Source organism: Nothobranchius furzeri, chromosome 11 (genome assembly GCF_043380555.1).
Source record: "Nothobranchius furzeri strain GRZ-AD chromosome 11, NfurGRZ-RIMD1, whole genome shotgun sequence".
NCBI classification, from domain to species: Eukaryota; Metazoa; Chordata; class Actinopteri; order Cyprinodontiformes; family Nothobranchiidae; genus Nothobranchius; species Nothobranchius furzeri.
Window position 1 is genome coordinate 42,027,682 of NC_091751.1, and position 25,568 is coordinate 42,053,249.

The 25,568-nt window shown below is 39.3% G+C and overlaps 4 protein-coding genes across 7 annotated transcripts; 2 read left to right on the forward strand and 2 right to left on the reverse strand.

Moving 5' to 3' along the window:
• Positions 1 to 2,213: 2,213 nt before the first annotated feature.
• cc2d1b (coiled-coil and C2 domain containing 1B) lies at positions 2,214 to 13,370 on the reverse strand. Of its 3 annotated transcripts, XM_054742674.2 has the most exons (26): positions 13,287 to 13,353; positions 12,893 to 13,006; positions 12,688 to 12,820; positions 11,497 to 11,600; positions 8,083 to 8,202; positions 7,485 to 7,631; positions 6,996 to 7,272; positions 6,698 to 6,816; positions 6,448 to 6,520; positions 6,298 to 6,366; positions 5,981 to 6,126; positions 5,837 to 5,909; positions 5,638 to 5,768; positions 5,445 to 5,565; positions 5,170 to 5,342; positions 4,940 to 5,065; positions 4,801 to 4,859; positions 4,605 to 4,721; positions 4,047 to 4,120; positions 3,889 to 3,947; positions 3,758 to 3,809; positions 3,578 to 3,677; positions 3,358 to 3,448; positions 3,147 to 3,269; positions 2,918 to 2,962; positions 2,214 to 2,739 (listed from the first exon to the last, which is right to left on the reverse strand). In XM_054742674.2, the coding sequence occupies exons 2-24, from the start codon at positions 12,953 to 12,955 to the stop codon at positions 3,147 to 3,149; spliced, it is 2,550 nt and encodes an 849-aa protein (XP_054598649.1). In that variant the 5' UTR covers positions 12,956 to 13,006; positions 13,287 to 13,353; the 3' UTR covers positions 2,214 to 2,739; positions 2,918 to 2,962. The 3 variants fall into 3 exon arrangements, 2 of the variants coding, with proteins under 2 accessions (XP_054598649.1, XP_054598654.1); XM_054742679.2 differs by lacking the exon at positions 12,893 to 13,006 and having other exon boundaries at positions 13,287 to 13,370; XR_011521896.1 differs by lacking the exons at positions 2,214 to 2,739; positions 2,918 to 2,962; positions 3,147 to 3,269; positions 13,287 to 13,353 and having other exon boundaries at positions 3,578 to 3,690; positions 12,893 to 13,182.
• Positions 13,371 to 13,817: 447 nt separating this feature from the next.
• si:dkey-222f8.3 (Poly(U)-specific endoribonuclease-C-like) lies at positions 13,818 to 18,336 on the reverse strand. The gene is made up of 7 exons (XM_015956205.3): positions 18,241 to 18,336; positions 16,760 to 16,859; positions 16,163 to 16,274; positions 15,940 to 16,061; positions 15,130 to 15,242; positions 14,699 to 14,852; positions 13,818 to 14,588 (listed from the first exon to the last, which is right to left on the reverse strand). The coding sequence occupies exons 1-7, from the start codon at positions 18,249 to 18,251 to the stop codon at positions 14,328 to 14,330; spliced, it is 873 nt and encodes a 290-aa protein (XP_015811691.1). The 5' UTR covers positions 18,252 to 18,336; the 3' UTR covers positions 13,818 to 14,327.
• A 437-nt stretch (positions 18,337 to 18,773) lies between these two features.
• Positions 18,774 to 21,813, forward strand: pak1ip1 (PAK1 interacting protein 1). Of its 2 annotated transcripts, none has more exons than XM_054742681.2 (10): positions 18,774 to 19,074; positions 19,692 to 19,854; positions 19,969 to 20,089; positions 20,165 to 20,239; positions 20,311 to 20,363; positions 20,443 to 20,588; positions 20,716 to 20,813; positions 20,917 to 21,016; positions 21,136 to 21,265; positions 21,499 to 21,813. In XM_054742681.2, exons 1-10 carry the CDS (start codon positions 18,997 to 18,999, stop codon positions 21,618 to 21,620), a joined length of 1,086 nt encoding a protein of 361 aa, XP_054598656.1. In that variant the 5' UTR covers positions 18,774 to 18,996; the 3' UTR covers positions 21,621 to 21,813. The 2 variants fall into 2 exon arrangements, with proteins under 2 accessions (XP_054598656.1, XP_015811692.1); XM_015956206.3 differs by having other exon boundaries at positions 21,139 to 21,265.
• A 119-nt stretch (positions 21,814 to 21,932) lies between these two features.
• tmem14cb (transmembrane protein 14Cb) lies at positions 21,933 to 23,548 on the forward strand. The gene is made up of 4 exons (XM_015956207.3): positions 21,933 to 22,225; positions 22,953 to 23,054; positions 23,125 to 23,212; positions 23,293 to 23,548. The coding sequence occupies exons 1-4, from the start codon at positions 22,150 to 22,152 to the stop codon at positions 23,351 to 23,353; spliced, it is 327 nt and encodes a 108-aa protein (XP_015811693.1). The 5' UTR covers positions 21,933 to 22,149; the 3' UTR covers positions 23,354 to 23,548.
• Positions 23,549 to 25,568: the final 2,020 nt, after the last annotated feature.

Genomic DNA, 25,568 nt, shown 5'->3' on the forward strand with positions numbered 1-25,568 from the left:
CCACTGCCTAAATAACACCACATGTGGCTATTTGGACAGACCTGCATGCTCCTCAGCTTCCTCCCAAAGTCACAGTCAGCTGGAGGCGCTGAAGCAAAGAACTGTGGGTAAAACTTGCCTCTGTAGCACGAGCACCGTTGCAGATCCATCGCTGGAAACTTTGAGGGGGAGAAACCTACAGATCGCTGGAGGTGGAAGAAGGTGCCTGTGTGGTGATTTTTGTTGTTTTTTTGCACCGTGGTGCTCAGTGCCTACAGCAAAGAATCATCAGGGGGGTCACTTGTCAAGCTTTACTCTTCAGTCACCAAACGCTTTCCGTCATGGCTGCAGACTTGTGTATATTTTTATAAGCAGAGCAGTTCCTACATGTTACACGTGTAGCTTCCAGATCTGTTACAGAAAAGTGACGTCAGAGTCCGATGTCCTGTTGAACTAGATTACTGACACAAAACCCGTTTATTCTGCAGATAATTAAAACAAACAAGTTCCAGCTTAAATCTGTACATAAAGCTGGAAACTGAAAGAGAAAAGTTAAAATCTCATCAGTCATCTTTAAATCGCTCCATTTCTCCATCTCATCTCATCTTGGTTAATCAAAGATATATATATATATATATATATATATATATATATATATATATATATATATATATATATATAGAGCTATATATATATAGCTATATATATAGCTATATAAAGAGTAATTGCAGAAGTAGTGCACTGGATTCTAAGCCATTTACTGGAGCTGATGTGGCGCCGCTGCGTCCTGGAAGGGAATCGTTTCAGCAGCAGAAATAAGATTCTGACTGACCCGAAGCTGAATGTATCTCATCTCCCATTCTTCTGCATCCTTCCAAAGCCCTGAAAACCAGACCCTGGAGCGCTCTGGAGATGCTTTCAGAGCCTCAACAGTTGTCGTGCAGCTATGAACAGATCAGATTTCACCGGCGTTTCCTCTGTCGGCAACTCGGACCTGGAGGTGAAATCTACGAATGTATTCTTGTTTCAGTTCCAGTCTGGAAAAAAACAAGTACTTTTTGTTCATGTTAGATGAGTCACCATGAACCAAGACACCTGTACAGTAGTCATCCCGCGTTACGCCGACATTCCACCCAGTCCTGAAATCATCGACACAATTTAGTGGAGAAAAAGTCAAAAGTTAGACAATCAGTTAAAAATCTGCAGAAGAGCCGGCAGCTTGATTAGATCTGCAACATTATTTTTTATCTTTGTGGGTTTTAGGAGCTCCTGTAATAAACAGGAACACAAAAAGCTAATTTTGGGTCATTTACTGCGATGTCACCATCCCTTCAGTGTGTGACATCCTGATGGAATTCAAACTTTAAAAAACACAAACTAGATGCGACTGTTTGTTTTTCAGATCCCTTTTTACTGTGTCTGTTACATTGTATGTCTGCATTACCACATGTGTGCAATATGTCCCAAATCCCCAAAAAAAGGTGCAATTTGTTAAAGATAAAAGTAGCATTTGCTCTTGTATTTGGCTGTAAAAACGCTTTTTTTCTCCAGAACTTTAAACACTGCATGCAAACAGAAACCAGCTCAAAACCGGACGAGCTCCACTCAACTTTGCATTTTTAACAGTTTATCTAGTTTATTGATTTTTAAAAAATGCACTATCTTCTGTTTAATTGAATTCTTCTTTTTTTAATAAATAAATAGTTCAAACGTTTTGAAAAGCCAAATCAACTTGTACATTTTTTCTTCACCGGCATTGCGAAGATGAATTTTTAATCCAAAAAAAAAAAATTTGACCTGCAGCGGACAATAAAATTACAAGACAGAAGTCATTTTTTTTCTTTATTCCAAAAAGTGAAACCAAAATAGTAAATTTAAAAGTATTTAATGATAAATTTATTCAATTTCACATTTAAAAATCAGTTTGATTCTGTTAAACATTCTTGGAGGATTTCAGAAATTTATTTAGTAAACATTCATATAGAAAACACATAAGTGTTTTTATATATTTTGTACTGAAATGTTGTGACCAGACTCAGGAGCGTTGAGGTAAACAAACTCGAACCTTTAAACTGTTTCTGTAGTAAACTCCTTCTGGAGTCTCACGGTTTCTCCACCAACTCTGACCCGTTTCCAGTTTTACTAAAATAAAGTTGAGTCGATAGCATCTATCCTCATTTATCTGCATATATTAGACTTTTGGTGCTCCAGAGGAAATGAAAGGTGCTTCAGACTTTTCCCGTAAAACAACTGAAGGTGTGTTTATTAAGGTCCGGGTCACTAGTGGAGATGATGAAACCTCCCAGCAGCCTCTGATGCGTCTCCTACATATAAATACAACTTCCTCTGACATTGTAACGCGTTTGGCAACTGAAGGCGATTTCAAATATGCAGGATTTTACAGCAACTTTGATTACTTTGGTATTAGTGCATAGGTGCAGTTTTAGATAAATGCACTTTTTTTACATGAACTAAAGTTACATCAGGCAGCATGATTAGAGTAGCTTGATATCGCCATCCGCAAGAGGGCTGATGATGCTGTACCAGAGTTTCTCTCCCGATTTTAGGATCTTTCAGGCTCTCAAACCCGCTTAAAGAATTGTCACGCTCCCGCGGCAGCAGTCGCTGTCCTGTCACAGAACCAAACGCCTGCAGGAACAAGCTTCCGTGCTGCGCTAATGTGCAAAAAAGTTACGATTGGCAAAGGCCTCGTCCTCAGCAGATCCCAAACCTCCTTCCAAGTGTTTGAGTGCTTTTCATCTGCAAGACAAAGATGTCAGGAAGGAAGAGGTTAAAGGAACGAAACAAACAGGAAGAGCTCCTCTGCAGGGTTATTTTTTACAAAAACACCCAATTTACATACAAACATAATAAAAATGGAGTTCCACATTGCAAATAAGTCAAAATACCACTTAGGTGGTAACTAACTAATAATTACCTTTGTTTTGGTATTCCTTTTATTTTGAAACTTTTAAGCCAGACCCTGAAAAAGAAAACATGTTTATAACTTTTCTCTTTTAAAATTATGAACAGAGAAACTTGTGTTTTATGTGATGCTGTTCATCTTGACCTGGTGTCCCTCAGATAACCTGATTAAATAACGGTTAAATAAAATAAAACTGGGGGGGGGGGGGGGGGGTGTCCTCCAGCTCCCAGTTAGAGGTTACCTATGAAGAGTCGATGACCAACCAGCGCTCGGTGCTCTTCTGCATGTCCTGACCACACAGAGGCTCCCGTAGTCTCACCTTGACCTCAACACGACCACCTGTGTGCTTACGGCCGTCCATCACCTGGCAGAACAAATGCCTCCATATAACGAAAAGTTGCATAATTGCATCTTTATGTGTACTTTTTTTTATAAAACTAGATGAGGCTCACTTCTACGATCTCCCTGATTTCACTCTGTGACTCCAGCTTGTCCAGCTTTACGAGCGCCGTCCCGATTGGCTTGTCGCTTCGTAGGAAACCCCTGTGGGACGAAACATAACCGTCATTAGATCCGTATCAACGGGTCCAAACCAGGCAGACACATTTTTAGTATAATAACCAATGATGAGCTCGCTGCGTTTGCAGGACCTGCAGGAAAACCGACACCCACCCTTTGTGCAGCAGCTCCAGTTTGAGGCCTTTAGACGCCACGACTCGCCGGAAGCCGCGGTGGTTTCGGTTGATTGACAGCGTGAAGTTCTGGTTATATTCTGACAAAAACAACTGATACAGTATTAAATCTAGCATGGAAACATTTAACCTAAAGCACTGCTACATAATCATGTACTACCTGGTGAATTAGTGTTTTTGATGACACTTGTTTTGTGTTTCTGCGACTGCTCCTGATGGTAAAAACAGATTTTTAGTAACAAAAAAAAAGCTTCTTCCTAGTTTAAATTATCAACAGATCGAGGAACTTACTGCGCTGGGGTAGGGGAACTCAAACTTGATGTAAGCATCCAGATCGTTTGGTTGGATCCCTGAAGGACGGAAAAACAAGCTGAGCTTTAAGGAACAGATCCAGAACATTTAGAGGAGGTTCGTTCAAGACTACAACAAACACTCCAGGTCTGATTTACCGCTGGGAGCAGGAAGATTCATCCCTTTAACAATGATGATGACCAGATCAGTGCTGCTCAGCTCTGGGAAAATTCTAGAAACAATGAGATGGAAACCAGTAAGGAAGCAGAAAAGTTAGTCATCCGCTTTAAGCATAAAGAGTGGCAGATCTGCTGCAAACAGATGGAAAGTTTATTATTTAAGTTTGCTGGACGACCAGATGAATAAATTTCTTCCTAAAACTCTAAAAACTAAAGGCGCAAATTAGAAAAAAATTTAATTGATGATCAACAGTCAGATAAAAACACATTTTTTAAAGTTTTTAGGACTAAAATCAAAGAAAAATGTAAAAAAATAAACCAATTATCTTTAAAATTCAAATCAGACTAAATGTTTGGTTCTGAAGAAGAAAAATCTGATTTAGCATAAATAATGTATCGCGATTCAAAATGATTTAGCAATTCAGGATTTTAACCAAACAGATGTGTAAATGGTACCATTATTGTTGTTTAACACGAGTTCGAATTAGAATCGAAATGTAATATTTACATAAACTAATCAGGACTATTAGGTCCCACCTGACAGTGTGAAACGATCTCTCCTCAAAGTGATGCTTTGGAGGCAGCAGACCCCTGGACTGAGCCAACATCAGGACCTCCAGACTCTTCTTACAGCTTTCTGCCATTTTCTCAAACCTGAAACATCAGAGTGTCCCTGAATGTCACGGAAGCTAGCTTAAATACCAACAAACTGTGGGGGACAGCATGAGCTCACTTAGTGGTTTCAGCGACGTTCCCGAGGTGTGTGAACTGCTCGGAGTGAGTCAAACATTTCTGAAATGAAAACTGTCGGCTGTGAACAGACCAGATGTGCTAAGATTTAATTATAATAACTAAAGAAAGTATTTATTCACCTCGCGCTGCTTTGTCAGGATGTTAGCCAGCTGCGTGTAAACCTGCTCAGCTTTCTCTGAAAGCTGAACGTCACAGTGATGAACCAGGATGAAGTCGTCCTCTTCGTCACCAGGGGGCGACGGCAACTTAGAGCACAGTGCGGAAAAAGGGTTTATATTTTAACAACAGGCGGAATTACTAATAAATATGTAGGAAAAAGCAAAGAATCCGGCGTGAGCAGAGGGGTTACCGTGCCGATGTCCACGGGTTTGCCGTTGCGCGCCGCTTCGATCATGGGGTCCAAACCTTTGGCTGTGCGGAGGAAAACCTTTGCTTGTTCCATTTCCTTCTTTTGCTTCGCCTGCAGAGCTGCCTTCATGTACTGCTTCTTCCTGCTCTCCAGGAGCTCCAGCTGCTGAGCAGCTGGGGACAAATCCAAAGTAAAAAGTTATTTACCATCAGACAACAACTCAATGCTGATGAATAAAAACAAAAAGGTCACATGGTGTTGGTAAAGACACCGACCTGTTGGTGAGAGTCCCTCCTGCTCAGCTGTTCTGTCGGGTGAAGCTGAAGAAGATGGTTTTCCTTCTGCAGAGACGTCCAATGCGGGCTTCTTTGGCTTTTCTGGAACAGCAAGCTTTGGCTACAGGAGATTAAATATAAACAACCACCTCTTCATAAAGATATGCAGATGTAATACATACTGGGAGCTCACCTCTTCCTCCTTGTCTTCATCATCATCTTCCTCTCCTACTTCAGGGGAAGCAAGCTTATTGGCTGCTTCAAGAGCGGCGATAAATCCCTGCTCAGGTCCCGACGCCTTCACACCCGGGATCGGAGGGAAGCCTGGAATTGAAGACTCGTGGTGGTGATGGTACAGAGGAGGGGTGTACACAGACAAAAACTTGACTCACCTGGAGGAACAGGAAGCTCATCAAAGTTGACAGCTTTTCCTGCTTTGTGAGCACGGATGGCGCTCTGATATTGCTGCAGGAGAAATGAGAAAGATTAAACTGGTTAAGATGTTTTTGATGGTTCCTTTAATTTAACCGTCGTACCTTAGCGATGCGGTCGTGCATCCGGGCCTTACGGTCATCCCCGCTGGCTTTGGCCTGATTTGATGCCTCCGTGTATTTGACTCGCCGCTGCTCCAGAGCCTCCAGGACATCTTTGGGGGCCGAAGGGACCGATGGGGCCGCAGGAGCTGAAACAGATACAAGCATTAATCAGCTTAGGTAACAAAGTTGTTGAAAAATTTAATAAAACCTAAACAAATTTTGTTTCCTCTGAAGTGCACGAATGCCTTATCAGTAAAATCAGCCCTTTGGCTGCTGATCAAATAAGGGATGACAGTGAATGTTAATCTGACTACTACCAGGAGCTTCAGCAACCGGTTGGGTGACCTGTAAGCTTGGTCCAGAGGGAGCAGAGCTTCCTCCTGCACCTGAAACAACAAGACTAAATCAGCTCAGAAGCAACGAAGCAGGGATGAGAAACACTTCAGGATAAGGAGACTGTTCCTGACCTGGAAGAGGAGGAACTTCACTGAGATCCACTGCTTGTCCTTTCTCCAATGCATTAATCACGGCATCCAACTTCTGCACAAAGGTTTAAAAAACAAAAATAAAAAATGATGCTCTCTGTTAGCATCGGCATTATTGGAATTTTTCACTTATTCTTTGGAGGAAATCCTGCAGTAATGTGAAGCAGCAAGCTCAAACGAGGAATGGTGAAACAGTTTACTGCTGTTTCAGAGACGGTGGTTTTTAGTGTACCTTGCTGGTCAGGAAGTAAAGCATGGCCTGCTCCATTTCTCCTTGTTTCTTGGCTTTCAGCGCTGCCAGCTTGTATTCTTTCTGCCTCTCTAAAAGCATCGCTCTGGTCGCCTCCTTCTCTGTAGATTCAGCAGAATAAACGGACAGTCACCCCAGTGAAAGGCTTCATTCATCGCATAGGAAGGGCTAAGAGACGGCTCTCTCACTCAGACCATGAAGAAGTCATGTGCTTTCTGACGTCTGCTGTCACTTCTATGAACCACAGCTGCAGGAACTGGGAAGTTTAGAGGAAACTCACCGTCTGATGGCTCCTCAGGAGACGGGAGGGTGGCAGAGGAAGACTGCTCCTCTTCACTTGTGGGTGTGACGGCATTAGACACCGCAGGTGACAAGGTCGTGACCTCTGACCCCTCTAGTGGAGTGGAATCGGAGACTGTGGGCACTGGGGGAGCAGGTCGTACAGGAGCCAGAGGCTGGGGGGTTGAACTCGGGGCTCCGACAGAAACGGGCGGAGGAATCTCCGACTCGCTCACCGGTTTCCCTTTTTTTAAAGCAGCTAACATTGACTCCAGAGTCTGTTGAAGTAAAAGAATTTGTTGTAAATGAAGATGATTTATGATTATTGATACAGGAAATCAAAGCTTTTATTTTGAAAAATCACAACCAGAAAGTACATTTTATCTGGTAAATCTAGACATGATTCTTGTCAGGATGTAAAAACATTGAGGTCATTCAGATAAATCTGAAACATCAGCTGAGGTAAAGGTCGAGCCCGCTCATCACCCACCTTCAGACCTCGATCGTATCTCCTAGCTTTGGACGTCTCCCCTGCACTTTTGGCCTTTTGCAGAGCCGTTTTGTACATGAAGACTCGCTCCTCCAGGGTGTTCTGGAGGCTGCCGGGTGCTGCTGTGGAGACTTTTACTTCCTGTTGCTTCACACACAAACATCAGCGTGCATTTAGAGTAAACAAACAGAAAACACCTGCTAGTGAATAGCTAAGACCATATGTAAGCTTTTATACTCCACGTCTTTCCCCACATAAGAAGTCATTTAAAAGCATAAAGTGTTTCAGACTAAACCTGTAACAGGAAGTGGAATCATTTATCTCAGCTGAATCATGTCCACCACCAGTAAACTGTCATTATCGGGAAAATTAAGTAGTGGATTCTTTAATGAAGTGGGCAGGAAGGAGAAAAGACACTTTTGTCTCTTCAGTACCGGTAATAGAGAAAAGTGTTTGCTACTTGACACTCGTGCGTGTGTGTGTGTGTGTGTGTGTGTGTGTGTGTGTGTGTGTGTGTGTGTGTGTGTGTGTGTGTGTGTGTGTGTGTGTGTGTGTGTGTGTGTGTGTGTGTGTGTGTGTCAGAGCTGGCTGCTTATACCTGGGCTGCTGGAGACTCGAGGGTTTCAGCTAGAGAAGAATCAGCAGAAGCAGACAATGTGGAGGAAAAGGTTTCCACATCCTCAGCTTCCTCCTCACCCACCACTTCCTGGAGCTCTGCCTGGCGGGGTGAGAATGAAATAATTAATCAACAATCGACTCCGAGGGCTCGAAATTCAAATGGGACTCTGTTATGGAAATTTTATATTTCATTACTTTAGTCCTATTAACAGATCTATTAACTGAATGTCCTGAAAGCATTCACACACACACACACACACTCGCTCTCTCCCACACATGATCCATTCCCATTCATCTCTTATCTCTCTGCTTAAATAAACTGTGACCAGCTGTTCAGGGCATTTGCCCTGGGCACTTGCCACTAAATCATGACTTGATTGTATGTCTGCCTTATTGCTTCTTGTCCCTCTCTCTAGCTGCAGGAAATGGGTTTATTGGTAAACATATTGATAAAATCCATGACAGACTCAAATGACAACAATTTTCCACCCATTTTATGTTGACTTCTGTCACAGGAAATAACCTGCTCAGCTTTCCATCTGTGTTCCTCATTTACAGGATGCACCATTAGGCTTTAAACACTGGGCTACATGTTTGTATAGAAGGATTGTTTAAAGGTGTGGGACTCTGAAAAAAAACAAACATATTTTAATGATTACTTCTGATTATAATTAGGGTTGTCACGGTAACCGGTGTAGCGGTAAAACTGGTAAAAAAGTTGACAATAATAATAACCGTCTTGTTTTTTAAAAACTATATTATCTCGGTGGATTACCGTGGCTGCGGTGTAGGCGCGGTGACCCTTACCAGCCACCATACACCTGCTGAAGTTGCCGGCGGCACATGCGCACTTTGTTGTTTACAGCCAAAACTTTCTTGAAGCTAAAGCTGAAATAATGGCCAAAGGAGGAGACGGCAGCACTCAGGAGGACATTTTTTATCCCTCAAAGAAGACAAAGTGGGAAGTACGGGCATTTTTTGGATATTTGAAGAATGTCGAGGGACAGTTGATAGAAGACGGCTATCCTGTTTGCAGCACGTGCAGAAAAAGTGTCTGTGAAAGGCAGCAATGCTTCAAATCTCATGACACATCTGCGTGACCATCACCCACAACTCTACAGTCAAGGCAAGGCAAGCTAACGTTAGCGTTTTAGCTAAAATGCGTGATCCGAGGATTTGGGTTGAGGGAGAATGCAACAAGTCGCTATATAAAGCAGCTGCAGCGCCGCTACTAGGGATGCAACGATACCACTTTTTTTCCAAACCGATACGATACCGATACTTGGATCTGAGTACTCGTCGATACCGATTACCGATACAGATACTTCTACCACACAAAAAAATGCAATGAATTGGAATACAGGTTTTATTTTCTTCTGTTTTCAATAGGAAAAGACTGTGAGGTAGATAAAAAGTAATATAAGTGATCACAAAACTAAAATATTAGGTGAACAGAAATGACAAGTTACAGGGAAGTCACTTTCAAGCAACTGCATTTGTATCATTTACTGGTATCTGTTAACTTTTACCGATACTGATACTGGTATGAATTTAACAATGATTACTGCCTGATGACATTTTCCCACATCTGCAAAGGACACAAACCGAGGACAATATTTTCCTGATATAGGGTTTATTACTCAAGTAAGGGTAAAAAAGTATCTGATTAGAAGGCTACTTGAGTACTGAGTATCATTTGATCTAATATTTTTTAAATGATGACATCAAAAAGACATAAAATAAGAAGTTATGGGCAAATATTGGTATTTTAAAGACTAAAGGAGAAAAATGTAAACAAATAAACAACATAATTACAAAATATCACATTTTAGGCAAACTGTAGACAAAAACTGAGGACAATATTTTCCTGATATACAGGGTTTATTTAGTTGTCTGAAAATGTAACACGTTTGAAAAAAATACTGCGATAATAGCGAAAACCGTGATAATTTTGGTCACGATAACCGTGAGGTTAAGTTTTCACACCGTGACAACCCTACTTATAATCAGTCACTCTGACTTTTTCATGCAGGCTGAACACGAAAATAGTCTCCTGCACCTATCTGATAGAAAATAGACAGCGAAATTTTAGGATTAGAAAATCCTGACAGATCTACGTCACACTGTCACTTAACATTCATAAAATCACCCATCTTGACTCATGACGGGGGAAGGCTGTTGTTGGTTTAGCGTCTGGGAAATAACAGAGAATGTGTCTGCTAGTAGAAGCTAACTGTTAGCATTAGCCACTTCACAAATACAGCTGGGTGATACGACCTAAAACCAGTATTACGATATATTGAGGATTTCACCTCGATAACGATAAATGGACGATAACTACAGGCATGCGCAGAAACTAACTGTCCACTAGATGAGGCAGTCACATGTATCACATTTGGTTACATTGGGACAGCTTCTCAAAGGGACATGAACGCTGCCAACCTACACACATCTTTTCATTTTTTTTACTTTCAAATTTATTGACATGGGGAATTTTCACAATAAGACTCAGAAATTTCGATAACAATAAATTTTCTATTTATTGCCCAGCCTTACTCACAACACAGCAGAACTTCTCCAGGCCTGTGTTATTTGTGGAGATAAAATTGTAACCAGCTCAGTGGACTATAATTGGAAATAAGACTCCAAATCCTGCCATGTTGTTCCACTCTCTGCTGCAGCAGACCTCATCTTGCTGATCCAAGCGATTCTGGATTTTTTTTTTACCCGAGTACAGCTTGCAAAGCATTGATTCCTACCAGAGACCACTACAAACGTATTGATTGAGTTTCCCTTTAATGTATGAAGAACTCTGAAGTCAGATAACACCTAGAAGAAAATGTAAACGGGAATTTATTGAAAATAGTTCCAATAATAGATCTTTTTGTTAAGTTTTAAGCTAATATTGCTTTGGGAATCACCTTGTTACTGCTTAAGTACTACATTCTGTGAATTAAACAGTTATCTGTGGTGTTTTCATAGATTCATAAAAGAAATGGGAACAAACTTGTATATTTTAAGTTGTCTGCTAAGTGGGACTGAACACTGGTTCCTCTCTAGAGTCCATTTTGAATAAAAACCAAACACATTCTTGTAAAAACGGTCAGGTACTGAACTAACAATGAGAAAAAGCAGCTGAAGTCCAACAAAAAGCCATTAAAATATTTAGAAACTGAAGACAACGACGAGTCAACTCTTTTTCAGTTTGGTGAATACAACAAAGCAAGTCTTGCCCGAGTGCAAGGACACTCCTTAAACAAATCTACCTGTACCGACCCGGCTCATCGTATAACTATTCACTGTAAACCCGAATGATTGAGTAAGGAAACGAGGTTTTCGGACAGGAAGGCTTTCAGCGTAAAGACCTGGAGATCTAAACATGTATGATACCAACCAGCAGGTCTTCATCATCTTCAACGCTGCCATCATCCTCGTCTTCATCCACATCTCTCATACACTCGTCAGCCATTTTTGCAATGTCCTCCATAGGCAGTGGGTCTGCAACACAAACACGCCGTCATGCATCCATATGAGCAGGAGTCACTGGGTGGGTCTGAACAGCTTCTCTCTAAATTAAACCATTATTTGAAATTTGAAAATAATGACTTTTGGGTTAACTCTGGTTATCTGGCTGATTCTGGAATTTGTTTGCGTGACAGATGACAAAATAAAAACCAAAAGAAATCTGTAAGGAGGTGGATACTTTTTCAAAGTTTTTATATATATATATATATATATATACACACATACATATATATACATATACATATATATATATATACACACACACACACATACACACACAGATATATATATATATATATATATATATATATATATATATATATGTGTGTGTGTGTGTGTGTATATATATATATGTATATGAAGGTAATTAAAACCAGGTGATCTGAACCTCAAACACTGTTTATAGCAGCAGGTAACATTTTGTGCAAGGATTGTTTTACATTCACAACCACACAGCTGATGGACCAGAATTTCTCTACAAGATAAAAAATAACAATATTAATCAAAATCACTCATTATACAAATAGAATTACAAAACAATATACAACTACGCAGGGAAACAAATAAAAAAAGGCATATGAAACATCATAAAAATGAAAAACTAGTTCATGGAAATGCAAACTAACTAGACAGACTTGTACAATAAGATTGTAAGGTCTGTCAGTTGTGAAAAAGATCTGTACAGAGATCAGCAAAAAAGCTAGACGTGCACATTAGACGGATCACATTCCTGAAACGTAGTTTCCAGCTGGGAAAACTTCAAAAGTCAGTGACACACGATAGTTCAGTCGCTCAGTCAGTCAGAGAATTTGTGCACCTGACCAGATTCATACATGATCTGTATTACACAAGGATGCAGTAGAAAACACACACACCCAGAGGTTTGTCTAGTGGGCTGGTGGTTTTTGGATTGTGACAGGTCAGTTTGTTTACGCAAACATCAAACAAAAGGTTATTTAAATAAACAAAAGAAAAGCAGATCCTTCATTTTGGATGCTGCAAACTTTTAGTGTTGTCACCAGCTTAGTCAAATAAAACGTGATGTTTAATCTAGACTTACTTTTCCCTTTTGGTTTGCCTTTCCCACTTCCTGCAGCTTTACTTCCTGTGATAGCAACGAGCTCTGCCTCCAGGTCCTGCTCGTTTTCCCCTACTCCCATCATCATCACCTCGGGGTCCATGTCAACAAACATCTAGCACACAGAACCGGGGGTTAAAACGGGTCATCGTGATGAAAACACGGGATGTTGAAGTCTTGCCTTTACCAGCTTGGCAGCTGCAGCTCCCTGGCCTTTCGGCACCGGTGCTTTCTTCTTTTTACCAAACATGTTTTGTTTTTTCTTGTTTATTTACGCCTCTTACGACGCCGCCTACCCAGACTACACAGAAACAATAAACACGCGCTATAATAACTTGCTTCCCGTCTGCTGGCTGGTTGATCTAATTAAAATCATGTGAGCGGTTGTCAGGTGGGTCTCAACTGTCGCTGAGAGACGAGCAGCCAAAAACTGACGCGAATCACTGCTAGTGCTGCTAGCCCACCATGTTTATTTATTCCAACTCGAAAAGTTAATTAACAGAGAAGCAGCGGGTAGTTACCGTCTCCGACAGACTATTTTAAAGTTGATATCGTTGCGTGAAAGGTGCCCGCATGTTTACCTTCTGGCTCACCACTTCATGAGGTAGTTTTCAGAGGAAGAGTTTCGTTTCTGTGCTAGTTTCACGTCGCTTGTTGGGCCGCGCATGCGCATAGGGGACGAGCGTCCTAGGTCACCTAACGTAAAGACGATGCCCTGAGTTGTGACTGTCAGGTAGACGAGGCTACCGGTGTAAAACTAAACCGCACAAAAAAGTAACACAAACACCTGCAAACGTGAAATAAGAGCATTTTTAATATCCGTTATATTGAAAACCACAGATATAATTAAAACAGGGAGTAATTTTTTTTCAAACGTTTAGTACAAATACAATTGCCTGTCCAACACAAACATTTGCTGAATCTTTTTATATTATGGCTTCCGCATTTCATGTAAGTTTGCTTTTGACAATATTGGAATTATTTTTACCGTAAAGGCGATTTTTTTTTTTTTTTTTTTTTGCAAATTAAGTTAAAAAAACTGGACAAGGATTTACTAAAACAAATTAGTCCTTTTGAGTTAGTGCTTTGATAAAACAAGCAAATTCTTCAGCCAGATTATAATTTTCTTTATTTGTTAATTTTGGGTAAATGTCACATTAAAAGGTCCATGCCATTTATTCAGGATGTAAACCCCTGTTTCAATTTTAGAACCAAAAGATCATGGGAGCTGGAGCCTCATTTGTATTTCTTCCTAATATTTTAATTTCTGTGCATGCAGTTCATTAGTGCAAATAATGGAAATCATTTTTTAACCAGGAAATTATGTTACATGAAATGAACTGGACAAAAATCACAGTTAACACATGTATATGTAAAATTATATTCAGATGTAACATTACTTTTCTTTCTGCTCCTTTTCATTAATTGTTTTTTTATGTTGACACATGCATATGTTTACAATTTTGTAAACATTTCTACAACAAAAATAACAATGTAACTGATAAAATTTCAACTGCTTGCACATCAGGCTTGAGAAGCATGATTTTGGTCATCATAAACAAGTTGCAAGTGAAGGTTTTACAGAAATATCGCAGGATGGCCAATATCTCCACAGAGCAGCATTACAGATCCCTGTTGTTGCTGCTGAGCAGTTTGGGGTAGGATGTGCCGATGGATCGCCCGTGCCGAGAGACGACCAGCTCCAGGACGTACTCGTCTACTTTCACCACCACAGATGTTGACTTCTCAGTTGACGTGAGGAAGATGATGGTGAAAAGGGCGACCTCAAACTCCGGACTGACCCCAATGAAGGAGCTACCAACTGGCTTCACCAAACCCTTCCAGCTGAACTGCAGGTTGAGGACGTGGTCGTCCTCATCAGGCTAAAAAAACAATTACATAAAGATAAAAAAAAACCAAACCAAAAAAAAAAAACAGTTGAGCAAATCTGAAAGATCTCTAGCAAAAATATCTTTTACTAACAAGCTCTTACTGAATCTTTGTTGTCCCTTGCTTTGTAGCCTTTATAGTCAACCTGGCCCAACTTCTCCTGGAGGTAGAACTGGACCCAGTTGTGCAGACCCGTGATCTCTCGACCATATTTGGCTTCTCCAACAAACACGTGTTCAAATCCGCAAGAATCCTCACTATTAAAAAATTAATATGAGATACAGAAAAAGGCACAAGGTTGATTATTTTTTTATAATAGTTTAAATCAAAACAATCTTATTACATTTGATCAAATCAATTCAGCAAATAAAACCAAATCGTAATTTGTGTGCATCATTTAGGTATTTCTAATTCCAAACCGAGGCAAGTTTTAAGTCAGTATTGAGTAAATAAATGTTCTCTTTACCGGTGGTTATTCAGTAGATTACTTGTTTGTCCTCTGTGCTAGTGCCCCCTGCTGTTAGTGCCACTCACCCTCCACTCCTGTCCCTGTGGTAGAGGCGAAACCAGATGTCAAACAGCTGCTTTTTGAACTGTGTGGGGTCTGATGGTGACTGGCCTTTTTTCACCAGATACTTGTGCGTGAACTACAAATTTAAAAAATGCAAAAAAATTATTTAAACTTCTGAGAAGAATCCACTTCGATTTTTAGCTCATTAAAGCTGCATTCCGGAGTTTTCCCCTTTCAGAAATGATATATGATTTCTCAGAAATCTGTAAAAGTGATGATCTCATCATGTACTGAGATAAAATGCAAGCAATACGTCTTTTTTTTTTTTTTTGCTAAGCACGCCCCCTTCCCGGCAGAGCTCCATTCAATAGGGAACTGAGCACCAACCAGAGCTAACCAATAGCGTTAGACTACCGCTTATTTGCTTCATATTTAAGGAATACCTCGGTTGATGCAGAGTTGATCAACTTTTCACGGACAAGTAAGTCTCTAAAATATAAATATGTGAGAACACAACATGACATGAGAATATTACTCGTAAAACAGCATGTTTTATCTCCGTTTGTCGGCTAAGATGCACATTTATAAACAGAAACGTGAAGTCGCGATCTTAAACAGAGGAATAGACTTTTTGTGTGATATGCTTGTCAGCCACTAGATGGTGCCATCAGATAAGAGAAATACTCCAGAAAGAAGCTTTAATCTTTTGTTTTCTACATAAATGTCACAATTGCTGCACCAGATTCATCAGAACTAAGATTATTATTATAATTTGTCTTGAGTTTAAGTGATCTGAGATGCTGAGTTTACCCTCCCTCGTTTAACTGTTGTACCTTCATGACTTCGGTCTCCATGATTGCGTCAAGAAAGAGCCTGTTCTCATTCAGCTCCTCTGAAGTGACCGTCTCTGCCACACCCGTCGACGCCTCATAATTGTCCAGCAAGCTGATGAAATCTGCACAGGAACAAAAATAAAATAAAATCAGCTTTTTGAAAAACCAGAAAAGTAATGAAAGCTAAATAATGTTGCAGATAACCATCTAGTGAGCTTCTTACGTGCATATGTCTTAATGTTTTTCAGTTTTTCTTCATTAATGTATGAGAAGAGCGGAGCGCTGGCCCGATCTCTGGCGCTGTTGCTGCCCTGAGCCACATATCCTGCCTTACCCTGAAAAATCAAAACAGAACTCTGGTTGTCATTACAAACACAACTAACAGCAAACTGGTTACCACCGGTCTGCTGTTTTGCCACCAAAACAGCAGGATTTCACCATTTCTGCTGTTTTTACATAAAGCAAAAGTTCACCCCTTTGCATTTGTTCAACGTGAGACATTATAAAAAGTAAAATCTCTTAATAAACCATGTTTATGAACAGTTAGTAGCTCCAAACAATATATGTTCAATAAAAGTGAAAAAAAAAAAACTCGAGCCATTCTGTGAGTTTTGTTAGAAACTTTTTTTTGCCATAAAATACAAACATTCGTGTTGTTTCTCCAAAAAGCTGCAGACATTTCACCCTAATTTGCTGCTGATTTTCTCACAACCGACTGTTGCAGATAAACCGGTTTATGGTCCAGATGGTTTGCATTTATTGCACCAGTCTGGGCGAGCTTTGCGGTGCAGAGATGGGGCAACAACACGCTCGTACCTACCTGCAGGGAGATTTTGTAATCCTTCCCTGGCTGGAGACGATTAGCATCCAGGCGCCAGAGTTGATTCAACGCCTCAGTCAGTTCCTTGTTAGCCTGTCGACTAAAGAACACAAAGAAAACAAATGGAGATCAGTAACAGTGGAAGATTCTGTCATCACAGTGCTACTAATCATGTTGCCCCACTTTCTGCAACTTTAACAGCATAGCACAAACATTGACATGTGAGCTAGTGCCAACACCAGAATCCTGAATGCTGGATAATATTTTTACTATCAAAGGTGAAATTCTTCAGGTTCAAAGATCATTCTTGTCATGAAAGTCGAGCTGTGAGAAACGTAGACAAGTCTCCAGAGGCACTCAGATGCAATAATCTATTTTTTGCTAAACTAAAAAGGGCTGCAAAAGCACAAGAGCTTTCTTTAAATGTTTTGAAAGTGTAGATGAGTTATTGTGGCTGTTATTTCTCTACACATCAGTGGTAGGGATTACTGAAGTGATGTTTCCAGCTGCATTTTGAACCCTGAGAGCTGTTAATGATAAAGAGGAAGTTTGTTTTAGGTTATTTTTACAGATCATAAGGCAGCTCTGATTTAGGAAATCCACTCATGTGTCGCTTTAGCACGGTTCAATCACCCTGATAACAGAATTAGCAGAAAGATACTTTAAAATAAACTCAGCCTTTTACAGCAGGATGCTGTCCCACAATCTGTGTAACTGACATTTTAATCATAAGTGGTGTATTATTTTGTTAAATAAAAAAAACAGCATTACAGAAAACTAATACAAAAACAACTTTAGCTATACAAAATAAAACCACACCCTCATCAAGTTACTCATGGAATTATTTTTGCATTGGTGGACAAAAAAAAATCACATTTTAGAATACTCTCACCTCTGGTGCTACTGGTCTAATAATTTTTAATCATCTTATACTTAAAACTTGCAAATAAATACTCTTGTTATTTTAAAATCGCCACACCCTTTTAGTAATGAAAGCTGGACAGAAGCAGATGTCAGGAAGGGAATACACACCAACACAAACACTTCTCTGTTTTTTATTTAGCCCAAACACAGATGTGAACATGACAAGGAAGAGCAGCTGCAACGTTTGATCACAGCATAAACTCAGCTATGTCCTGTTGTTTAATTCACCACAATTCATTACCAGACTCTGCTGCTTCCGCTGCCCAACAACATTTAGTCCTACTCAAAACATAAACATATTTAAACTTCTTCAACTAAACATCGTTTGTCTAAAGAAGACAAAACGGGTCAATTTAAAAGACAAACGATGAAAAACAATGTAAACCAAGGATCGTGTTTACAACAGTAGCTAATATTTCTTAAAAAACAAAATGTGATTAAGTCTAAAACTAGTTTAAATTAACTAGCTCAAATGGAAGTGAGATCCTTAATATAAACAGAGATTAAATGTTTAAAGTAAGTTTTTCACCGAGAGTCTCTCGGAAGTAAAGACTCACCTGTTGGCCATGATGATTTCTATTAGAGGAAAAACTCAGCGAGTTTTCAGAAAACTGCAGCAGACAGCGAGTCTGAGTCGTCAATCAGACGTTTGTAAAGTAACCAGCCAATCACAAGACTGGGGTTTGTTCTGGGGGCGGGGCCTAGTCTGTGGTTTGACATTCTGAAATTTTACATCCTGTTTTTTGTTTTATCCATTATGTTTCGACTTTTAGGCCTGAATGAATTAAGCTCTGATTCTGAAAATCAAGAAAATAGATTTTATCTGGACATTTACCAGGTACTAGACTGGTATTGAGAAAAAAAAGTCAGTAAAAGTAAAAAAAAAAAAAATACAAAGACCCACATTGTCATCACATTTCTTAATTTTAAATATAACATCATTTCCTTTATCTCAGCCAACTGAAAACAAAGATAGTTTTAAATTTTTTACAACAGGTTCGCTAAACCAGTAAAACAAATTAGTTTTCCCTTTTCTGCTTTTATTTTGAAATCCCACGTCCTGCAAAATCATCACGTTGTTGTGAGCATGCGCAGCACCTACACATGTTATTTTGGATTAAAATACGTGTTTAGCTAAAAAGTTATGTGTTAGTGTGTTCGCCGCGTGGTTTATTTTGTTTATTTTCACATATGTATTTATCATGTATGTGTTGGTTTAGGACTTTGGCGACAACAACTTTAATTTAGCTGCAGAGTTTCTTGAGATAAAAGTAGATTTTTCAAGACATCTAGCTAGTCAGCTAGCTAGCAGCATGGCAGCTGTAGTGGGGCTAATCGCTGGCTGCTACGAGCAGATCACGTTCGGTTACAAAGTAAAAACTGAAGAAAAAGTGAGTTAACTTGTTTTTGTTATGACAACATGAAAATGTCAAGACTAGTTAATGATGAGATAATATAACAACCTTTAAAGTAATATTTTCTAACGATCATCCATAACAAAAGTAGCCTTTAGCAAAATTTGTTTTGAGATAGCAAATCACAAAACAAGTTATTTGTGTTGTCTCAAAACACAATTAATACTTTATTGCCTAAAATAACACAGAGATGTCAGTGTTAATCTTTTAGTATATGTATAAGTGTATAAAAAGTGTCACTTCTTTTTATGTTGCACTTTTAATCTCTTATATTTCTTTCAAATGTGCATTTTGTCGTGACATAATAATTGCCCCTGTGTTTGAAATGTGCAATATAAATAAAGCAGCCTTGCCTAATTTGCACAGTAAATAGTCATCAAAATATTAAAAGAAAGACTAGAAAGGCAGTTTGTACGTTTCATCTAAAGGAAATGGCTAATAAATTCAGATTATAAATACTAACATGCATCTAAGTTGCGCTGTCATGCAAGAAATAAACTTAATAAATACGAGGAATATTATCAATGCAGTTTTAAATGTATTTTAAAGTCAAAAATTAAGATTTGAATAGATGTTTTTTGTTTGTCATGCAGGAGTGGACAGCCATACCTGACTTTACCCATCATGCTCACACAGCTTCAGTATCAACTGTGGCAACCAGTGAGAGGTTTGTGGTCACAGGAAGCAAAGATGAAACCATCCAGGTGTACGATATGAAAAAGGGAATCGAGCATGGAGCCTTGCTGCATCATAACGGTATGATTTTATTTTATTTTTTGTTTCACATCTTGACTTTGGGTAATTAGCTTTGTGCTACAGTAATGAAGGGCCTTCCTTGTGGTTTGACTGTAATCTCTCTTTGCTGCACAGGCAGCATCACCTGCCTTGAGTTTTACGGGACATCTTACTTACTGAGTGGAGGAGAAGACGGACTCTTGTGTGTGTGGAGCACAAAGAAGTGGGAGTGTGTAAAGTCCATCAAAGCTCACAAGTAAGCATGCAGTCAGATTCCTGCAGCTGCATTGAAAGAGCTGTCATTAATAGTTTTGAATCTTTACTTTCTCAGAGGTCATGTCACATCACTGTCTGTACATCCATCTGGAAAACTTGCTCTGACAGTAGGGACGGACAAGAGTCTGAGGTAATTCTCTCAGCTCTATAAGCAATTTATTATCAACGAGAATCCAAAATAACAGTTTTTAATTATTGTAGAACCTGGAATCTCATTAAAGGAAGATCGGCTTTTATCAAAAACATCAAACAGAGTAAGTCTTCAGTTGGCTTAGACCAAAGAAAATGGAGCTTTTTACAAAACTAGATGTTTTTAATTGCACCTTTTCACAGATGCACACATAGTGAGATGGTCTCCAGATGGGGATAGATATGTGGTTGTGCTCAATGATAAAATGGATATTTACAAGTTGGAGACGGCCTCTGTGACGGGAACAGTCACAAACCCAAAGAGGATCTCATCCATAAAGTTCTTAAATGTGAGTTCTCAGGCCAAGACTTAAAAATTCTTAAACTGAGATTTTGTACATAAACCAAATGAAAGCACGGATTAAAAAGGGCAAAATCCACGAAGGAGCTCTGTGTTTAAACTGTTTTATCATTCAGAACGCCATCCTGGCTGTCGCAGGAGATGATGAAACTGTGAGGCTGTGTGATGTTGGAAAAGCTGAATGGCTGTGTGAGTTCAAGGCTCATGAAACCAGGTGAGTTATGTTTTTTAAACAGCATTGTTTCTCTGTCTTACATAAAATGTGACAGAAAAGCACTTAAATCTTTTTTTATCCTCATATCTGTTTGTCATTTCAGAGTGAAAGCAGTGGATAGCTTTATTATGGAGGATTACTGTGTGATGGTGACGGCTTCAAATGATGGTTTCATCAAAATGTGGAAACTCCACCTTAAAGAGGCAGGATTTGTTCTAAATATTTTTATCCCCTTAAACCAAAATTCATACACCTTATGGAATGGATATTTATTTTTTCTTTAAAAGAGAAAATTAAGTTGAAAACTGTTTTTCTTGTTTAGCAGGAGCTGAATCCTCCTGTCCTTCTGGGTGAAGTTAACGCAGCAGCTAGACTGACGTGCCTCGCTGTCTGGAAGCCTTCATCAGGGCAGCAGGTTGCTGAGGAAAAGTCTGCGGCAACAAAATCTCAAGGTGGACACCACGAGTTTAATTTCTTTCTGAATTCTGAAAGATACCTCCAATAATATGGATTTTTATTTAGTTATTTTATGTGAACAAGCTGACATACACTCTTCCAGACTGTTAAGTTTCAGCAGAAAGCGACTCATCTCTCTGAATTATGATAAATGTTGAAGTATAAAATTTCTATATTTCATTTGCCTTTTCTTTACTAACATCCTATCCTTCTCCCACTCTGTCCACAGAACTTGCTCAGGGAGTTGCAAAGACAAAGAGAGTTCGAATCGCCACAGAAGAAGTCATTCTAGAGGATGAGAGCAAACCTAAAAAGAAGAAAAGAGACAAAGGAAAAAAATCTGTCAAATAATAAAAATTTTTCCTTACATGTACTTTTTATTTCAAATTGTTCTGCCAAATATATCTTGGCATTATGTGGCTCTCATCTGGAGCTACAGTGGAATACAGATTTTATGAATTTGATTTTTCTTTTTTTTCCACTGAAGTTGTACAAACATGCATGTTTTGGCTCTAAAAATAAATTTCAATTTGTTGCAATTTAATGCGCCTTTTGTTGCAATTTAATGCGCCTTTTTATGCCGTAGAGAAGATAAAACATAAAAAATAAACGACTGCGAGTAGTGGAGAGCCTATTAGCTTTTATTTTGAAAGCGGAAACCCCAGGACACGTGTTTCCGGTGAAACTTAGAAGTTTGTCATTACCATCGACATTACTTGTTTCAAACTTAATTTGGTATCCTTGAAATATCTGCTACTGCAGAGAAAAGCTTCGGATAATATGATGTAATGTTTTTCGAACTGCGTGCGATAAAAAGACTAAATCCGGAGTTTTTGTTGCTAATCTGCTAAACATTAGCAGCTAGCTTGTGGTGGTTGTGATGGAAATCGACTGGATTGGATTCAGCTATGCTCTCCTCGTCTCAACAGGAGGAGTTGTGGGTTATGTTAAAGCAGGTAGGTGAAGCCACCTGGATGTGCAAGTGAAACGCAAAAAATCTGATCATGTCGCAATATATTCATTTATTTCAATAATTTTACTTAAAAGGTTAAACTAATACATGAGATAGACTCATTACATACAAGGGGAGACATTTCTAGTCTTTATTTGTTATAATTTTGATGCAGACTGCTGATGGAAACCCCTAACTCAAAGTCTCAGACAATTAGAAAATTGTAGAAAGGTTCAATATTCTAGACTCAGTGTCACGAATCAGTTAATGAATCCTAAACACTTGCAAAGGGAACCAGAGCCTTTAGATGGTCTCTCAGTCTTAAAAGGATTACAGAAATAACTGGACTTTAAAGCCTTTTCTATTTTTTCGGAGTTTCACCGGTATTTTGCATTCATTTCAGAGTTTGTTATTGATGGAGGATGTTTTAGTACAATGAATACTTGTTGGTGAGATCAGTTAAAATAAATACAGATTACACTAGATGTAATTCGTTTACAATATTTATTGTAAACTTTTGGGAATAAGATCACTTATATGCTTGAGAAGGCAAGAGTTTTTAATTCTAGTGTGATCAGGTGATTATTCATGTTGTGATTTAGAAGAAATAAAAATAGTAAATTATAATCTAATCTCAATTTATCAGTTTGTTTGAAATCCCAGTTTGTAATTGCAAAGTAGATGTTTAGATTTCTGAAGGTGGAGATAAACACAGATACCATCTTCCTCAGGAAGCGTCACCTCCCTGGTGGCAGGACTCCTGTTCGGCCTGTTGGCTGCTGTTGGTGCCTATCTGACATCTCGTAATCCCAAGAATGTGTGGCTCTCACTGGGTTAGTGGGTTTCGTCAGTTAAAGTAGTCATTATTTGGGTTGCATCATGTAAAGACTTGTTTCCTTTCAGGAACTGCAGGATCTTTGGCTGTAATGATGGGACAGAGGTTTCTAAGCTCCTGGAAGTTTATGCCAGCTGGTCTAGTGACTTTAGCAAGGTAATGCTGCATTCCCTTATCCCAGTTTACTGTAGGAGATTTTAAAATCACATTATGATTTTAATGTTTTCTGCTTTCAGTGGACTGATGCTGGTAAAGATTATCCGTGGAGCATTGAAGTCACGACAACACAAATCTTGAACATTTTCAGAAATATTTTAAGATGACTGTAAATAGAACGTGAAGCATTCACAGCTGTATGATCATGTGACAGTCTTATGTCTTTTTTAAAAAATAACTTAGAAAATCTCAAAGTACATGGCCGATGTTCTACAGGAAGATGTTTTATCATTTAAAAATTATATTTTTGCTGTTAATAAAAACATGTTAATGATGAACAATTTTGAGTTTATTTATGAAGAAATGCTGTTAAAATACATAAAGCACATTTTCAAAAGGGTTCCAGGAACGTTTCTCAAGATTCACAGATGGATCAGAGCGAGCTGCTGGGGTGCACCACTGGTTACCTCCATATAGCGGTCCAGTCCACTCGTCCTTGCTACGGCTGGATGTTTTTGCTTCTGAAGAGGTAGTGGAAGAATTTCACTCACATGTACTGTACCAGTGTACCTGCACATGTGACGTGACAATAAAAGTGATTTGATTTGAATAATACTCTGGTATGGGGTGACTTGGAAAAATGCTTTAAACTTGTGTTTCACATCAAAATAGCAGAAACAAAAAATACACATATAAAATGCAAATAAAACACAGGAGAGAGGATCTGTGTGGTTAGACTGAGTAAATGAGTTCATAAGATAGTTTGACCTAAAAGGCTCAAAACTGTTTTAGATGTTAAAACACTCCATTATAGCAGAAACAAAGCCCCAAATGTCTCCTTCGGGGTGATTTTACACCATTATGGAGAGTTGTTGTTGTTTTCTCCACAGGAAGTGTGTTTTAGTGGCACCATCTTGTTGACACATACTTTATTTAAAATAGCTGTGAGTAAATTTCTCTTGCTAGTCCAAAATCTGCAATCATGACCAGTTCTGGACCCCAAGCAAGTTCTCCAGCTTCAAATCACAATCAAAAACCTCAAAACAAGAATGCTTCACTATGTGCATCCATTTGTAAAGTTATCTACAATAAAACAGTTGTGACTCCTTAAATGTAACTTTTATAATAAAATTAATGCAGACCCCCCCCCCCCCCCCTGCAAACATTACTACAATAGTCGCATATCTTGACCTGAAGACAGTTGAGCGTCTCTTAAAAGAAAAGCACATGAACGCCTGACAGCAAAGCAGGTTCTTACATTGAATGGAGGGAAAAGGAGAAATTCTTACTGTGCTTGTGCACAAAAGTTAGCCCAGATAAAACCTGGAACAGAATGTTCTTTATCTCATTTTCAGAAAAGATCTTATCTTTTCTGACAGGTGCACAAGTTGTAAGACAGAGAAAAATGGAGAGGGGATAAAGAATGATGCTACTCATTGTTCCTTTAAAAGAATATTATTTTTTGAATATATATATATATAATATATATATATAAAGATTTATTTAAGTCATTTTACCGTTAGATGCATCCATCCATTTTCATCCGATTCTCCGGGGTCAGGTCGCGGAGGCAGCAGCCTAAGCAGAGAGGCCCAGACTTCCCTCTCCCCAGCCACTTGGGCCAGCTCCTCCGGGGGATCCCAAGGCGTTCCCTGGCCAGGTGAGAGACATAGTCCCTCCACCATGTCCTGGGTCTTCCTTTGGGTCTCTTCCTGGTTGGACGTGCCTAGAAAACCTCATCAGGGAGGCATATAGAAGGCATCCTAACTAGATGCTCGTGCCACCTCAACTGCCTCCTCTCGATGTGGAGGAGCAGCCTGTCTACTCCCAGACCCTCCTGGCTGATTGAGCTTCTCACCCTATCTCTAAGGGAGAGCCCAGCCACCCTACGGAGAAAAATAATTTCGGCAGCTTCTCATTCTCATTCTTTTGGTCACCATCCAAAGCTCGTGACCGTAGATGAGGGCTGGAACATAGATCGGCCAGAAAATCCAGAGCTTTGCTATCTGGCTCAGCTCTCTTCACCACAACAGACCGGCACAACGCCCACATCACTGCAGATGCAGCACCAATCTGACTATCGATCTTCCCCTCACTCGTGACCAAGACCATGAGATACTTAAACTCCTCCACTTGGGACCTCATCCTTTAACGTTCCAACTGGATAACGAGACATTAGCCTGTAGTGATACATATTGAGTTTCCAATCTCACCTGTATACTAATGAGGAACTACACTTCTCTAATAAATATCAAATATATTAGAAGTAGTTTTAAAACTAGAGTAAGGTTTAGATTATTTTTGACAATTTAATGCAATATGAGTAAAAACAATGTTTCCTAGCCTAAAAATCTAT

Coding starts and splice junctions, on each gene's coding strand:
- cc2d1b (XM_054742674.2), bottom strand. CDS start 12,955: ATGTTTGGTAAAAAGAAGAAAGCACCGGTGCCGAAAGGCCAGGGAGCT. Junction 6,367..6,447: donor TGAAGTTCCTCCTCTTCCAG/GTCAGGAACAGT, acceptor TTGTTGTTTCAG/GTGCAGGAGGAAGCTCTGCT. Junction 4,860..4,939: donor TCCTGACAAAGCAGCGCGAG/GTGAATAAATAC, acceptor TTTTCATTTCAG/AAATGTTTGACTCACTCCGA.
- si:dkey-222f8.3 (XM_015956205.3), bottom strand. Junction 16,275..16,759: donor ATTACAAAATCTCCCTGCAG/GTAGGTACGAGC, acceptor TTGATTTTTCAG/GGTAAGGCAGGATATGTGGC. Junction 14,589..14,698: donor CAAGGGACAACAAAGATTCA/GTAAGAGCTTGT, acceptor TTGTTTTTTTAG/CCTGATGAGGACGACCACGT.
- pak1ip1 (XM_054742681.2), top strand. CDS start 18,997: ATGGCAGCTGTAGTGGGGCTAATCGCTGGCTGCTACGAGCAGATCACG. Junction 19,075..19,691: donor AAGTAAAAACTGAAGAAAAA/GTGAGTTAACTT, acceptor TTTGTCATGCAG/GAGTGGACAGCCATACCTGA. Junction 20,090..20,164: donor AAGTCCATCAAAGCTCACAA/GTAAGCATGCAG, acceptor TTACTTTCTCAG/AGGTCATGTCACATCACTGT.
- tmem14cb (XM_015956207.3), top strand. CDS start 22,150: ATGGAAATCGACTGGATTGGATTCAGCTATGCTCTCCTCGTCTCAACA. Junction 22,226..22,952: donor TGTGGGTTATGTTAAAGCAG/GTAGGTGAAGCC, acceptor CATCTTCCTCAG/GAAGCGTCACCTCCCTGGTG. Junction 23,213..23,292: donor GGTCTAGTGACTTTAGCAAG/GTAATGCTGCAT, acceptor TTCTGCTTTCAG/TGGACTGATGCTGGTAAAGA.